Source organism: Parambassis ranga, chromosome 16 (genome assembly GCF_900634625.1).
Source record: "Parambassis ranga chromosome 16, fParRan2.1, whole genome shotgun sequence".
Taxonomy (NCBI): Eukaryota; Metazoa; Chordata; class Actinopteri; family Ambassidae; genus Parambassis; species Parambassis ranga.
Window position 1 is genome coordinate 18,440,771 of NC_041036.1, and position 15,299 is coordinate 18,456,069.

Here is a 15,299-nt window from a genome sequence, read left to right on the forward strand (position 1 = left end):
GATGTCAGGAGCAGATCCAGAGCAGAGACCAGGAGCAGTGCAGGTCAGGGTGCTCTGCTGTCCTGCTGTCAGTGGAGGAATCACCACTGTGGGCTTCTGACTCAGACCTGATGAAACACAGAGCAGAGTGGGATCAGGTGGACAGTCTGAAGGTCAGCATTCAATAAACATTTCAATGAAACAATAAGTGTTAGCTTTAACTGCTGCAGCTCCTACTGTCTGCAAACAGAGGACCATCAATGACAAAAGTTACTTTAGGATTCATCAAGATTATAAATAACTTTTCATACCTTTAACAGTGACAGCTGCTTTTGAAGTGAAGGTAAATGCATCGGTACCATTAACTCTGAGCTGATAAAGTCCAGAATCAGACTCTCTGAGATCATTAATCATGATGCTGCAGTTTCTCTGACTCACATCAGGCTCCAAAAGTGACACTCGACCTCTGAACTCAGACTGAACTGATTGACTCTTGTCACATTTTCCTTCAGCTGTTTTACATTTGGACCAAATGACATGTTTGGGTGTAAAGATGGTGGTGAAAGAACACGGTATCACAACACAGAGTCCAGCCTCTGCTGTTAGTTCTCCCTCACTGAGAGTGACACAGTATCCTTCTTGTGGACAGTGCTGTTTTCCCCAAACTGAAGCACCTGTTCATGTAAACAAGGAGACAGAGACAGAGACAGTCTTTAAGAGGACACAATGACATTTAACAAGTGAAGACAAAAGGCTAGTGGCAGTTTTGTTGTCATTAGCATTAGATGACAACAACATCTGTCATGATTCTGTTTTGTTTTGTAATTTAATTTTAAAGTTATCTTAGTGCGATCTGATTTGGTATGGTGTGTTTTCACTCTTTCTTTGTTATCCTGTGTTTGCTTCTGATTTAACCCTTTGTTTCTTTATTGTTTCTCGTGTTTTGTGAATTAACCCCTCACTTCTTGGTTATCTTGGTATGATTCGGTTTTCATGATGTGTTTAATTGCCCCGTGTCTGTGTTATGTTTCCTGTGGTTTGGTCTTGCTTCCTGTTTTATTTCAATAGTCTCGTCTTCCTTGTGTTTTCCCACATGTTTTACTTCCTCCTGTGTCTTCTAGCCCCATGGTTATATTGGATTACCTGTGCTTTGGTTTGTTCCAGTTAAAACCATTGATTAAAATTGTGATTTCTTTTGTGAAGGGTGTGAATGTGTGGAGAGAAAAAAACACATTCTGAAGGATGTTCAGTGTCACAACAACAGTTCTGATGTTTGCGTCTTGACGGTCACATACCTGTGTCAGCACTGATCTCACACAAGAGCACAGTGGTCCAAAGGAGAAGAAACATCCTGATCCAGAGCAGACTGGAAGTGAATTAAAGTCAGACGTTAAAAAGACACTTCTGTATCTCCACATATCATGTAGCTGACACTTTAAAGTCTTTGACTCAACTCTTTATTTCCCTCTCCTCGACAGCTGACAGGAGTCTGTAACAATGGACCCTTGCTCAGACTGTTTACATTTTTCAGTAGCACACCAACTGTAATATTGTTTACTGTTCATGCACCTTCATATGCAACAACTGCACGTGTGTCATACTGTTTCTCTCCCCTGACATTCTCTGCTCAATGTTGCACAGCAGATCACACATTTATGTATATAGCTTTACTTATTCATAGTTTCTTTCATGTTTATATACATGACAATAAATACTTTGAATCTTTCCCACAAGAAATGTTAACAGTTATGTTTTTACCTCTATCTGCTGTCCTGCACTCTGCTCCAGACCAACGATCTCCTCTGATGTCTGCTAAATGTTCCTTCCCCTTTGTGATAAATTTAGGGAAGTCTTTCAATTTACAAAGTCATGCTTTTCTTTGACTTCCATATTATGATCGTGATCTATCTATATTAATTACTTTAATTGATCTATTTACAACTTTTTAATGAAATGTTTTAAGAATTTAATAATAGACATGTTTATTTCAATAGAAATACGTTTATATAGACAAGTATTATTTACCGTACTTGTCATCACATTCTGCAGTGTATGTTCACTTTTAACACTGAATAATGATGCTCTAATGCAACACACAGTGTCTGTTCAGCTGGTGTTATTTGGCCTTATATGGTATCAGTGCCAGTGTGTGATGGCTTGTTGATCACACTTAGTCATTTTTAACTGGATGGTGAAGTACGATAACATAGAGCTAACATGCTACATGCCTGTTTCCACTTTGGTTGTAATCAATTGATAATGACTTTGTTTATCCCCTAGGAGCTCACACAGCTGCAAAGTGGGCGCAGGTGAAGGAAAGACACTTATTGTGTGTAAACCTAAAAGAAAAGAACCAAATCCCAAAGGTTTTAAAATGCATATAAATACAGTAGTCACAAAAACAGAGACCAAAACTGTTTCTTTAGCACGCTGATGTTGATGTCTGCTGTAAAGTTGGCCATGTTACAGTGTTTTCTGAATGCAAAATCAATTTACACTATTTTGCCAACTGTCTGGCTACACTGTCACATGTGAGAACTGTCAAGACCTGGTGTTTATTTATGGTTTTGTTTTCCTTGTTTTGGGTTTTTAGTTTAATCTGTGCTTAGTTATTGTTGTTTTCCTGTAGTTCTGGTGTTTTGTTTTCCTGGGTTTGTGTTTAGTTGTCTAGTCTTGTGTTTCCTGTTTTACTTTTGTAGTCCTGTCCTCCCTGTGTATTGTCTTGAGTTTTGCTTCCTGTGTTTTCCCTCCTTGTATGATTACCAGCCCTGCCCTCATGTGTGTCACCTGTGCCTCGTTGTCTTCCCTGGTCCCTTTGTATATAGTCTGTGTCTTCCCCTTTGTCCTTGCTAGTTCGTCTCGTCTGCGTGGGCTTTGTGTCACTCCATGTCTCGTCCTTGCCATGCCATGCCATGCTTCGCTCCAGGTAGTTTCTCTGTTTATGTTATGTTTTTGAACCCTGCCTTGAATCCTTGCTAGAATCCTAGTTTTTGCTTTTCTAGTTTTGCCACGTGTAGTGTGATTTTTAGTTTGCATTGTTTTGCCCTCCTGGCCTTTAAATAAAAGACTTTTTTGAACATCTAAACTGCTCTGCGTCCTGCAACTGTGTCCGCTCCTCACAAAACCCTGACAGAACGAACTAGCCAACAATGGACACAGCAAACGCAGAGCAGGAACTTTCGGCTATTACTAGCCGGAGCCGGGAGGTGACCCCTTCTGAGCTCGCTATAATCTGGAGCCTGATGAACCAGCTCAGGAGGAAGCTCCAGGCAGAGCTGGCCCTGGTGGATAACCTGCCATCACCTCCAACGGACAGGGAGGAGGCGTGGCAGTGGACTAACCACCAGATAACTGTGCTCCAGATACTGGGGAGTGTATGGAAGGCCAAGGAGGAACTTAAAGTCAAGATGGACCTAGCGTTGAGCGCTAACCCTTGGCTCCACCTCCATTATGCCAGGGCGTTCACAGATATGGAGAAGTTCCCGGCGCCCGTGGCCCCCATGCTGCCCTCCTGGTTTCCCCGCCCAGTCCTCGACTCAGCCCCAACTCCTGAGGGCGGGCTCCAGATGACGCCATCCCTTCCGGGGCCGCCCAGGGGCGGGCTCCAGACGACGCCATCCCTTCCGGGGCCGCCAGAGGGCGGGCTCCAGACGACGCCATCCCTTCCGGGGCCGCCAGAGGGCGGGCTCCAGACGACGCCATCCCTTCCGGGGCCGCCAGAGGGCGGGCTCCAGACGACGCCATCCCTTCCGGGGCCGCCAGAGGGCGGGCTCCAGACGGCGTCATCGCTCCTCCCGTCTCGGCCAGAGGGCGGGCTCCAGACGGCGTCATCGCTCCTCCCGTCTCGGCCAGAGGGCGGGCTCCAGACGGCGTCGCTCTTCCCGTCACGGCCAGAGGGCGGGCTCCAGACGGCGTCATCGCTCCTCCCGTCTCGGCCAGAGGGCGGGCACCAGACGTCGTCATCCCTTCCGGTGCCGCCCGGGGGCGGGCACCAGACGACGTCATCCCTTCCGGTGCCGCCCGGGGGCGGGCACCAGACGTCGTCATCCCTTCCGGTGCCGCCCGGGGGCGGGCACCAGACGTCGTCATCCCTTCCGGTGCCGCCAGAGGGAGGGCTCCAGACGGCGTCGCTCCTCCTGTCTCGGCCAGAGGGCGGGCTCCAGACGGCGTCGCTCCTCCTGTCTCGGCCAGAGGGCGGGCTCCAGACGGTGTCGCTCTTCCTGTCTCGGCCAGAGGGCGGGCTCCAGACGGCGTCGCTCCAGACGGCGTCGCTCCTCCCGTCTCGGCCAGAGGGCGGGCCCCAGACGGCGCCGCCTGCCCTAGAGACCTCCAGTGCCCCCCGCAGAGGACTTCCTGCCAAGACAGGGGTGGCAGAGACACTGGAGGTCACCTGTCTGGATGCTGGGGGTGCATCCAGCCTTGACCCTGGAGGGTCATCAGATCTGGGTCCACGCCCTGACCCAGAAGGACTCTCAGCCCCAGCGACTGGTCCAGTCACAGGGCGGGCACCAGACGTCGTCATCCCTTCCGGTGCCGCCCGGGGGCGGGCACCATACGTCGTCATCCCTTCCGGTGCCGCCCGGGGGCGGGCACCAGACGTCGTCATCCCTTCCGGTGCCGCCCGGGGGCGGGCACCAGATGTCGTCATCCCTTCCGGTGCCGCCAGAGGGCGGGCTCCAGACGGCGTCGCTCCTCCTGTCTCGGCCAGAGGGCGGGCTCCAGACGGCGTCGCTCCTCCTGTCTCGGCCAGAGGGCGGGCTCCAGACGGCGTCGCTCCTCCTGTCTCGGCCAGAGGGCGGGCTCCAGATGGCGTCGCTCCAGACGGCGTCGCTCCAGACGGCGTCGCTCCAGACGGCGTCGCTCCTCCCGTCTCGGCCAGAGGGCGGGCCCCAGACGGCGCCGCCTGCCCCAGAGACCTCCAGTGCCCCCCGCAGAGGACTTCCTGCCAAGACAGGGGTGGCAGAGACACTGGAGGTCACCTGTCTGGATGCTGGGGGTGCATCCAGCCTTGACCCTGGAGGGTCATCAGATCTGGGTCCACGCCTTGACCCAGAACGGGGGCCCAGCCTTTGGTTCCTGTCGGGACCCTGGAGGGTCCCCCGCTCTGGTTTCCTGTCGGGACCCTGGAGGGTCCCCCGCTATGGTTTCCTGTCGGGACCCTGGAGGGTCCCCCGCTCTGGTTTCCTGTCGGGACCCTGGAGGGTCCCCTGCCTCGTCTTCGGCTCTGGCTTCCTGTCTGGACCCTGGAGGGTCCCCTGCCTCGTCTTCGGCTCTGGCTTCCTGTCTGGACCCTGGAGGGTCCCCTGCCTCGTCTTCGGCTCTGGCTTCCTGTCTGGACCCTGGAGGGTCTTCTGCTTCGTCTTCAGCTCTGGCTTCCTCTCTAGACCCTGGAGGGTCTTCTGCTTCGTCTTCGGCTCTGGCTTCCTGTCCGGACCCTGGAGGGTCTTCTGCTTCGTCTTCGGCTCTGGCTTCCTGTCCGGACCCTGGAGGGTCTTCTGCTTCGTCTTCGGCGCTGGTGTTCTGCCCGGACCCCGGAGGGTCCGCAGCCTCGTCTTCGGCGCTGGTGTTCTGCCCGGACCCCGGAGGGTCCGCAGCCTCGTCTTCGGCGCTGGTGTTCTGCCCGGACCCCGGAGGGTCCGCAGCCTCGTCTTCGCTGGTGGGCTTCCGCCCGGACCCCGGAGGGTCCTCAACCATGTCCTGGTGACTGGTGTTTATTTATGGTTTTGTTTTCCTTGTTTTGGGTTTTTAGTTTAATCTGTGCTTAGTTATTGTTGTTTTCCTGTAGTTCAGGTGTTTTGTTTTCCTGGGTTTGTGTTTAGTTGTCTAGTCTTGTGTTTCCTGTTTTACTTTGGTAGTCCTGTCCTCCCTGTGTATTGTCTTGAGTTTTGCTTCCTGTGTTTTCCCTCCTTGTATGATTACCAGCCCTGCCCTCATGTGTGTCACCTGTGCCTCGTTGTCTTCCCTGGTCCCTTTGTATATAGTCTGTGTCTTCCCCTTTGTTCTTGCTAGTTCGTCTCGTCTGTGTGGGCTTTGTGTCACTCCATGTCTCGTCCTTGCCATGCCATGCTTCGCTCCAGGTAGTTTCTCTGTTTATGTTATGTTTTTGAACCCTGCCTTGAATCCTTGCTAGAATCCTAGTTTTTGCTTTTCTAGTTTTGCCACGTGTAGTGTGATTTTTAGTTTGTATTGTTTTACCCTCCTGGCCTTTAAATAAAGACTTTTTTGAACATCTAAACTGCTCTGCGTCCTGCAACTGTGTCCGCTCCTCACAAAACCCTGACAAGAACTGTTTTACATCATTAGTTCACTTTGCAATCAGCATGAGCACTGTGAATAAGCCGCAGGTAAGCTTCAGTGTGGAGAACAATGGAGGGAGAAGGAGACTGAGAAGAGAGAGAATTAGAGGAGGATGGGGACATGAGGAAGAGGAGGAGGAGGAAGAGGAAGAGGAGGAGGACGAAGACTAGGAGGTGAATTTAGAGGAAGAGGACGAGGAGGTGAAGAGGAAGGAAGAAGGGTAAGAAGAAATAGAATTACTGATGTCATCAGAGCTACAATAGTGGATCATGTGATCAACCATGGAATGACCCTGAGGGAAGCTGGACAACGGGTTCAGCCTGAGCCGCTACACTGTAGCAAGCATCATAAGGACATATTGATGAGAATCGGTTAGTACAGTTCCCTCACACTTTTGTGAGGGAACTGTTTTGTAGGTGTACCATACTCTAATGAGAAAAATACTGTACATGTAAAACTGAAACTGTTACTCCATAGAATTACTAGATATCCAGCATCTGGAAGGAGGCATGCGAGGATATGGACCAGGCATCATGTCAGGCCTGGATACGGCACTCCAGGAGACATGTTCCCCGGTGCCTTGGACTAGAAGACATTGCATGTGATGTTGATGAAATTCTGTGGCCGGACCCAGAGAGACAATGAGACTGATTTTCTCTCTCTCTCTCTTTCAGTGAAATTGTTTGTTTTCTTGTTTTGATGTGTGTGAATAAACATTCATACTTGAAATTTGAATCCCTGTGTTTATAGAACTATTTATCACAAAGGTTTGACCTCACATGGACAGACCTTGTGCACAGAGAAAGCAAAAGCCAGATGTGTTTTCAGTTAATACCATCAGTGTGTAGTTGGCACATTGTGTGCTTAGTAATATGATGGTTTGTGTTAACTGTGTGGTACAAAAATACTATTTTTACAAAGGTTTGAAGAGTTAAGCAAGATGTATTAGCTTTTGCAAGAGGCCTACAATGTTTTGCTGATTTGGTGTAAGGTTTTTTTATTTGTGTGTAGAGTTTTGCACAAATAGCCAATAGTTACAGAAATGTGCTTAAGCAATCAGAAAAAACTGTAATAGTTTTAACAAAATCACTCGCTGAGTTTGCAAAACTAAAAGCAAAAAAACTGCTTTACACTCAATTTGCACTTTTGTAACACACAATTTGCAATTGTATAAATATAATCCACTTCACAGCACTCTTGTTGCTGAACTGTAAACACAACTCACTGCTTTACACACAATTTCCAAATGATCAACACACTCCTAGTAAAACTACACACATTCATGGCTGGTATTTACACTATTTTGCCAACTGTCTGGCTACACTGTCACATGTGAGAACTGTTTTACATCATTAGTTCACTTTGCAATCAGCATGAGCACTGTGAATAAGCCACAGGTAAGCTTCAGTGTGGAGAAAATTGGAGGGAGAAGGAAACTGAGAAGAGTGAGAATTAGAGGAGGAACATGAGGAAGAGGAGGAGGATGAAGACTAGGAGGTGAATTTAGAGGAAGAGGACGAGGAGGTGAAGAGGAAGGAGGAAGGGTAAGAAGAAATAGAATTACTGATGTCATCAGAGCTACAATAGTGTATCACGTGATCAACCATGGAATGACCCTGAGGGAAGCTGCCAACGGGTTCAGCCTGAGCCGCTACACTGTAGCAAGCATCATAAGGACATATTGATGAGAATGGGTTAGTACAGTTCCCTCACTCTAAATTTTGTAGTAGTACCATACTCTAATGAGAAAAACAATACTGTACATGTAAAACTGAAACTGTTACTCCACAGAATTACTAGACATCCAGCATCTGGAAGGAGGCATGTGAGGATATGGACCAGGCATCATGTCAGGCCTGGATACGGCACTCCAGGAGACATGTTCCCCGGTGCCTTGGACTAGAAGACATTGCATGTGATGTTGATGAAATTCTGTGGCCGGACCCAGAGAGACAATGAGACTGATTTTCTCTCTCTCTCTTTCAGTGAAATTGTATGTTTTCTTGTGTTTGTTTTGATGTGTGTGAATAAACATTCATACTTGAAATTTGAATCCCTGTGTGTTTCTAGAACTATTTATGACAAAAGTTTGACCTCACATGGACAGACCTTGTGCACAGAGAAAGCAAAAGCCAGACGTGTTTTCAGTTAATACCATCAGTGTGTAGTTGGCACATTGTGTGCTTAGTAATATGATGGTTTGTGTTAACTGTGTGGTACAAAAATACCATTTTTACAAAGGTTTGAAGAGTTAAGCAAGATGTATTAGCTTTTGCAAGAGATCTACAATGTTTTGCTTATTTGGTGTAAGGTTTTTTTACTTGTGTGTAGAGTTTTGCACAAATAGCCAAAGTTGTGTGTAAAGCAGTGAGTTGTGTTTACAGTTCAGCAAAAAGAGTGCTGTGAAGTGGATTATATTTATACAATTGCAAATTGTGTGTTACAAAAGTGCAAATTGAGTGTAAAGCAGTGTTTTTGCTTTTACTTTTGCAAACTCAGTGAGTGATTTTGCTATAACTATTAATAGTTTTAGAAATTGTGCTATAAGAATCATAGTTAGTGTTTAAGCAATCAGAAAAAACTGTAAGCATGTCTCTTTTTTTATTTTGTGTCCAACTCTGAGAATAAAGACTCTTGATTCTTGAGTCGAGTGTCTCTGTTTTAAACTGACTCTTCCTTGTCTCTGTACTTCCTCTGTCTTTGTGGCAAAGGTGTTAAGTACATTTCTCTGAATAATAAAACACTGACAGACAGTATGACTCCCTTCAAGACTGCTTCACTTTGTAGGCACAATTCAGAGTATTTACATACATTGATCAAACAGTGAGAGTATGGAAAATCAATTTTCAGCTGGAGGCAGTCATTCTAAAAATAAAACTCACAGGTGTACAGCAGGGTCTGGGGTCTCTATTAAATGGTGTATTAGCCCTTTAACCAGCTCTCTCTGTAACTATGTCTCATCCTGATAGCAACTCAGCAATGTGTATGATATATTCATAACAATAATCAATGATTTTTATTGTTGCTGTACAGTGAAGGCTTCTTTCTGGTTTCAGCATCACAGAAGTCACACATGACCTAATATGGAATCACTCACAGTGTCTCTGCTTACTTCCTGTTCACTCTTCCTGATCTCTGTATGTTGACCGCTATTTACATCTTTGTGCAGAATTTTCAAATGCAACATATCAGCATATTTTTCCAGCTGCATTTGTATGTGTATTTGTCGTTGTAGTACCATTTGAATACAGTGGATGCGATGGAAACATTTATGCTGCACGTATTGACAACTTCAGCTTCTTGCATCCTCTTTAAAATAGCCTCATGTATCTGGAACAGCATGAGATCTAAGAAAAGTTGCTCACATGATTCTTCATTTAAACATCCACTAAAAAGGCATCACAGCATCATGTCTGAAGGCTTCCTGTTCACATTTTGAGTTGTTAAGATTAGATCTGAGCTGTCTGACACCCTCTCATTTCCTCATTCATACTGTACAAAGTAAAGTACACACAGTGTACAAAGTACACTGAGCAGAGCACATAAGAGCACTCACTAAACACACAGCAAACACTTTATACACAAAACTAAAGAACAAAAAATCAGCTTGTAGTTTACAATATGTACCATTATAACTTCTTTACAAGCACCAAACATGTCAACTACCTGGACATTAGAGCTATGAAAAGAATAAAGCTGCGTTCCAGAGCTTACAGCACACTGACTATAGTGCAAGTCCCAGCCAGATGGTAGAGAGGACTGTTACTCATTAATCACAATGACGCTCCATCATCAGTCCATCACATCGATCCACACAGTCCTTATTGTACATGATTTCCTTCACATTAGAGTACACGGCCTCGTCCCCTCTGTTCTCTTCTTCTGAGACATAATGTCTGGTCTCCTCATCCTCCTCTACCATCACCTCCTCCTCTTTCCTCTCCAATGTTTCTCCTTCCTCTCCAGCATCCTCTTTCTTTTCCTCTCTTACCTGCCTCTTTACTTCAGAGTACTCCGTCTCTGTGCTCTCTTGCTTCCTCCTTGCCACCTCTCTGGGTCTCATCCTTTTCAGCAGGGAGAAGTCAATGCTGGCGTACTCCACATCTTTTGGGCCACTGTTCAGTTCAGTGTCTGTCGTCCCTCTGTCCACAGCTCCATTCTCATGTACCTGTCAGGTACACAGAAGATGATACAAGTCCAAGAATGTGCACATTAACTGTGAAATGTCTGATATATTTACATCACTGCCAACCACTGATTCATCAGCTTGAAGGAAGGAACTCAAAGATACTGCAACCAGTAAATTGATGTTAAGAACCTTTTAATAAAATAAAATAAAATAAAATGAAATATAGTTATCTATTGCTCATGACCTTACATCTTTGGCCTACAACACACCCACAGTGCATTGTGGACAGACTGAGACTGAACTGGTCAGACCACATTAAAAGGTGACAACATTGTTTCAGTAGTGTGTACTCATGTGTGTTCTCAGCCACACTGAAGGATCGTCTAATGAACTGATGACGGCTGCTTAAGCAGAAGGAGCTATATAAACATGAACACACATACCAGCATGTTGCCTTGTGGGATTATCATCTCCATAGTCTCATCCACATTTTCAGACTTTTTCTGTTTGTTTCTGGAGAAAAATATATTTGTGCAGCAACAATGTAAATGTATGTTTAGAAATATAATCCACAAAACAATGAATTAAATCAACAGCATACCTGTGGCATTTTATAGCCAAACAGCAAACAACTGCTGACAGAACGACTCCAATTAAAAACGCAATGATGACTTCCAGCCTTGAAGCAGTTTGGAAGATTTTTTCTGATTTACCTGCAATCAGAAAGATGAAAAATACAGGTGTGTATTTGTAATAACTTGTACACTGGTTGACTACAGAGGATAAAACAGAGATACTAAAAATATCATAAAGTGGTCAAAAGTAGCAGAAGTGCTGAAGATGAGAGGACGTACCAGCCTCAGGCAACTTTGTCTGAATGGTGAGGTTTGCTTTTACTTCTCTGTTCTCATTACTGGCCACACATTCAACAGCAGTGTTACCATGGTTTCTCACAGTAACAGTGCTGTTGACTGTCTGCTTTGACACAGAGGTCAAGACAGAGTACTGAGTGTGGTCCTCCAGCAGCGGCCATTTGAAGGTGGGTAAAGGAAACCCCTCACTGACACACCAACAGGTCAGGACATCTGACTGAAGCTCACACACAGAGCCAGTCTGGATCTCTGTGATCCCTGCAGATACATACCAGAACACAGTGTGTCAACTCAAAATGGTGAATGGCATGAAGGTGCAAGGTAAAGGTTTGCAGCATAGAAAGATATTTAAACATCTGTAAGCAGTGTTAATATACATGTACTTACATGTCACTGTTACAGTGACTCTTTCTGTCAGGGTGGTGTTCAGATGGTTTGCTGTGCAGATGTACTGTCCTGAATGCTCTGCTGTCACATTAGGGATGACTAGTGTAGCTGATCCAGTGCCGTTGTGCAGGGTTGTGTTAGAACTAAGTTTCGTCCACATAATTACTGATGGAGGGAAACTTTCAGCACTGCAGCGCAGACTCAGAACATCTCCCTCATTAACAGCTGTAGAGCCGCTGATCTGAGGTTTCCTGATGTCTGTGAACATTTCAGTGTTTTAGTTCATTTAAAAATATTTAAACAGGAATTAGAAATAACAACAAGGAGAAACATCAAATAAAAAGTAAAAGTGATACTGACATCATCACCATTGTGTCTCACTTTCTGACACAATATTCAACAAATTAAAGATCTGAACAAAGTCTGTACATGTAGGAGAGGTTACACTGAAAGAGTTTCTAAATATGACTGTTTCTGTATCAATTACCCCTTGTTGGCATTCTCTGTAAAAACAGGAACTCTGAAAATAACTGTGCACTGTCATTATTTTTACAACCATTGGAGGGCAGCAAAGTAAAAAGAAAATTCCAACATATTTGAAAGTAGGCCTATTCAGTTTAATGACCTGACCTCTGAAAAGAAAAGGCCACAGTACTGTTCTGGTGTGTTAAAAGCAGAGGGTTGTGTACTCACATATCACTGTTACAGTGACGTTTCTCATCTTGTGGGTCTTGTTCAGGTGTGTAGCTGTGCACACGTACTGTCCAGAATCTTCTGCAGTCACATTATAGATGGACAAAGCTCCTGTTCTTTGGTCCTGTGTGAAGGTGTCAGTGTCTTCCTGCAGCTCACTTTCATTCATTTTAGCCCATGTGATGAGTGATGGAGGGAAACTTTCAACACTGCAGGTCAGACTCAGAGTCTCACCCTCAGTCACTTTTCTGCTCCCTGTGATTTGAACTTCCTTCACATCTATAAGACATAAACACACAGTATGTAGCTTCCAGACAGCCTGCAGACACACTGTACAAACACTGTAGTACTCACAGCTCACGTTCACAGTCTGAGTCTCCTCTGTAGTTATGTCACCTCTGAAGCTGACCGTACAGGTGACACTGGTGCTGTGGTGTTCAGCTAAAGGGTTAAAGGTCAAAGTAGAGGTGTGTCTCTGTGTACCAGCAGTCACAATCTCAGTCTTGAATTCAGTGGTGTTTCCTGTGATGTAAGAGTCATTATTTCTCTTTCCTCTCCATGACCAGGTGATGTCAGGAGCAGATCCAGAGCAGAGACCAGGAGCAGTGCAGGTCAGGGTGCTCTGCTGTCCTGCTGTCAGTGGAGGAATCACCACTGTGGGCTTCTGACTCAGACCTGATGGAAACACAGAGCAGAGTGGGATCAGGTGGACAGTCTGAAGGTCAGCATTCAATAAACATTTCAATGAAACAATAAGTGTTAGCTTTAACTGCTGCAGCTCCTACTGTCTGCAAACAGAGGACCATCAATGACAAAAGTTACTTTATGATTCATCAAGATTATAAATAACTTTTCATACCTTTAACAGTGACAGCTGCTTTTGAAATGAAGGTAAATGCTTCTTTCTCTTTGGTATCTTCAACTCTGAGCTGATAAAATCCAGAATCAGACTCTCTGAGATCATTAATCATGATGCTGCAGTTTCTCTGACTCACATCAGGCTCCAAAAGTGACACTCGATCTCTGAACTCAGACTGAACTGATTGACTCTTGTCACATTTTCCTTCAGCTGTTTTACATTTGTACCAAATGACATGTGTGGGTGTAAAGATGGTGGTGAAAGAACACGGTATCACAACACAGAGTCCAGCCTCTGCTGTTAGTTCTCCCTCACTGAGAGTGACACAGTATCCTTGTTGTTCACAGTGCTGTTGTCCCCAAACTGAAGCACCTGTTCATGTAAAGAAGGAGACACAGACAGAGACAGAGACAGTCTTTAAGAGGACACAGTGACATTTAACAAGTGAAGACAAAAGGCTAGTGGCAGTTTTGTTGTTATTAGCATTAGATGACAACAACATCTGTCATGATCCTGTTTTGTTTTGTAATTTAATTTTAAAGTTATCTTAGTGCGATCTGATTTGTTATGGTGTGTTTTCACTGTTTCTTTGTTATCCTGCTTTTTCTTCTGATTTAACCCTTTGTTTCTTTATTGTTTCTCGTGTTTTGTGAATTAACCCCTCATTTCTTGGTTATCTTGGTATGATTTGGTTTTCATGATGTGTTTAATTGCCCCGTGTCTGTGTTATGTTTCCTGTGGTTTAGTCTTGCTTCCTGTATTATTTCAATAGTCTCGTCTTCCTTATGTTTTCCAACATGTTTTACTTCCTCTTGTGTCTTCCAGCTTTGTGTGATTGTCTGCCCTCCCCTGATTGTGTTCACTTGTGTCTTGTCCTCCCCTTTGCTTGTGTCTCTTTGTCTTGCTTGTACCCTGTGAGATCTCTGTTTTGTCACTGTGAGGTTCTGTGCTCTGTTTTTATGTTCTCCTGTGTCTTCCAGCCCCATGGTTATATTGGATTCCCTGTGCTTTGGTTTGTTCCAGTTAAAACCATTGATTAAATTTAGGATTTCCTTTGTGAAAGGTGTGAATGTGTGGAGAGAAAAAAACACATTCTGAAGGATGTTCAGTGTCACAACAACAGTTCTGATGTTTGCGTCTTGACGGTCACATACCTGTGTCAGCACTGATCTCACACAAGAGCACAGGGGTCCAAAGGAGAAGAAACATCCTGATCCAGAGCAGACTGGAAGTGAATTAAAGTCAGACGTCAAAAAGACACTTCTGTATCTCCACATATCATGTAGCTGACACTTTAAAGTCTTTGACTCATTAACTCTTTCTTTCCCTCTCCTCGACAGCTGACAGGAGTCTGTAACAATGGACCCTTGCTCAGACTGTTTACATTTTTCAGTAGCACACCAACTGTAATATTGTTTACTGTTCATGCACCTTCATATGCAACAACTGCACATGTGTCGTACTGTTTCTCTCCCCTGACACTCTCTGCTCAATGTTGCACAGCAGATCACACATTTATGTAGCTTTACTTATTCATAGTTTGTTTTATGTTAATATACATGACAATAAATACTTTGAATCTTTCCCACAAGAAATGTTAACAGTTATGTTTTTACCTCTATCTGCTGTCCTGCACTCTGCTCCAGACCAACGATCTCCTCTGATGTCTGCTAAATGTTCCTTCCCCTTTGTGATAAACTTAGGGAAGTCTTTCAATTTACAAAGTCATGCTTTTCTTTGACTTCCATATTATGATCGTGATCTATCTATATTAATTACTTATTTATCTATTTACAACTTTTTAATGAAATGTTTTAAGAATTTAATAATAGACATGTTTATTTCAATAGAAATACGTTTATATAGACAAGTATTATTCACCGTACTTGTCATCACATTCTGCAGTGCATGTTCACTTTTAACACTGAATAATGATGCTCTAATGCAAAGTCACAGTGTCTGTTCAGCTGGTGTTATTTGGCCTTATATGGTACCAGTGTGTGATGGCTTGTTGATCACACTTACTCATTTTTAACTGGATGGTGAAGTACGACAACATAGAGCTAACATGCTACATGCCTGT

General features: G+C 44.8%; 1 protein-coding gene across 1 annotated transcript in view; it reads right to left on the reverse strand.

The window, feature by feature from the left end:
* LOC114448101 (sialic acid-binding Ig-like lectin 5) overlaps nucleotides 1–14,872 on the reverse strand; it is a 96,256-nt gene extending 81,384 nt beyond the window's left edge. Inside the window, exons 1-6 of the mRNA XM_028424820.1 lie at nucleotides 14,833–14,872; nucleotides 14,371–14,441; nucleotides 13,217–13,588; nucleotides 12,712–13,032; nucleotides 12,358–12,636; nucleotides 11,884–11,922 (exon numbers count right to left, since the gene is read on the reverse strand). Coding sequence (XP_028280621.1) covers nucleotides 11,884–11,922; nucleotides 12,358–12,636; nucleotides 12,712–13,032; nucleotides 13,217–13,588; nucleotides 14,371–14,425 — 1,066 coding nt within the window. The 5' untranslated portion in view covers nucleotides 14,426–14,441; nucleotides 14,833–14,872. The remainder of the gene's footprint in view (nucleotides 1–11,883; nucleotides 11,923–12,357; nucleotides 12,637–12,711; nucleotides 13,033–13,216; nucleotides 13,589–14,370; nucleotides 14,442–14,832) is intronic.
* Nucleotides 14,873–15,299: the final 427 nt, after the last annotated feature.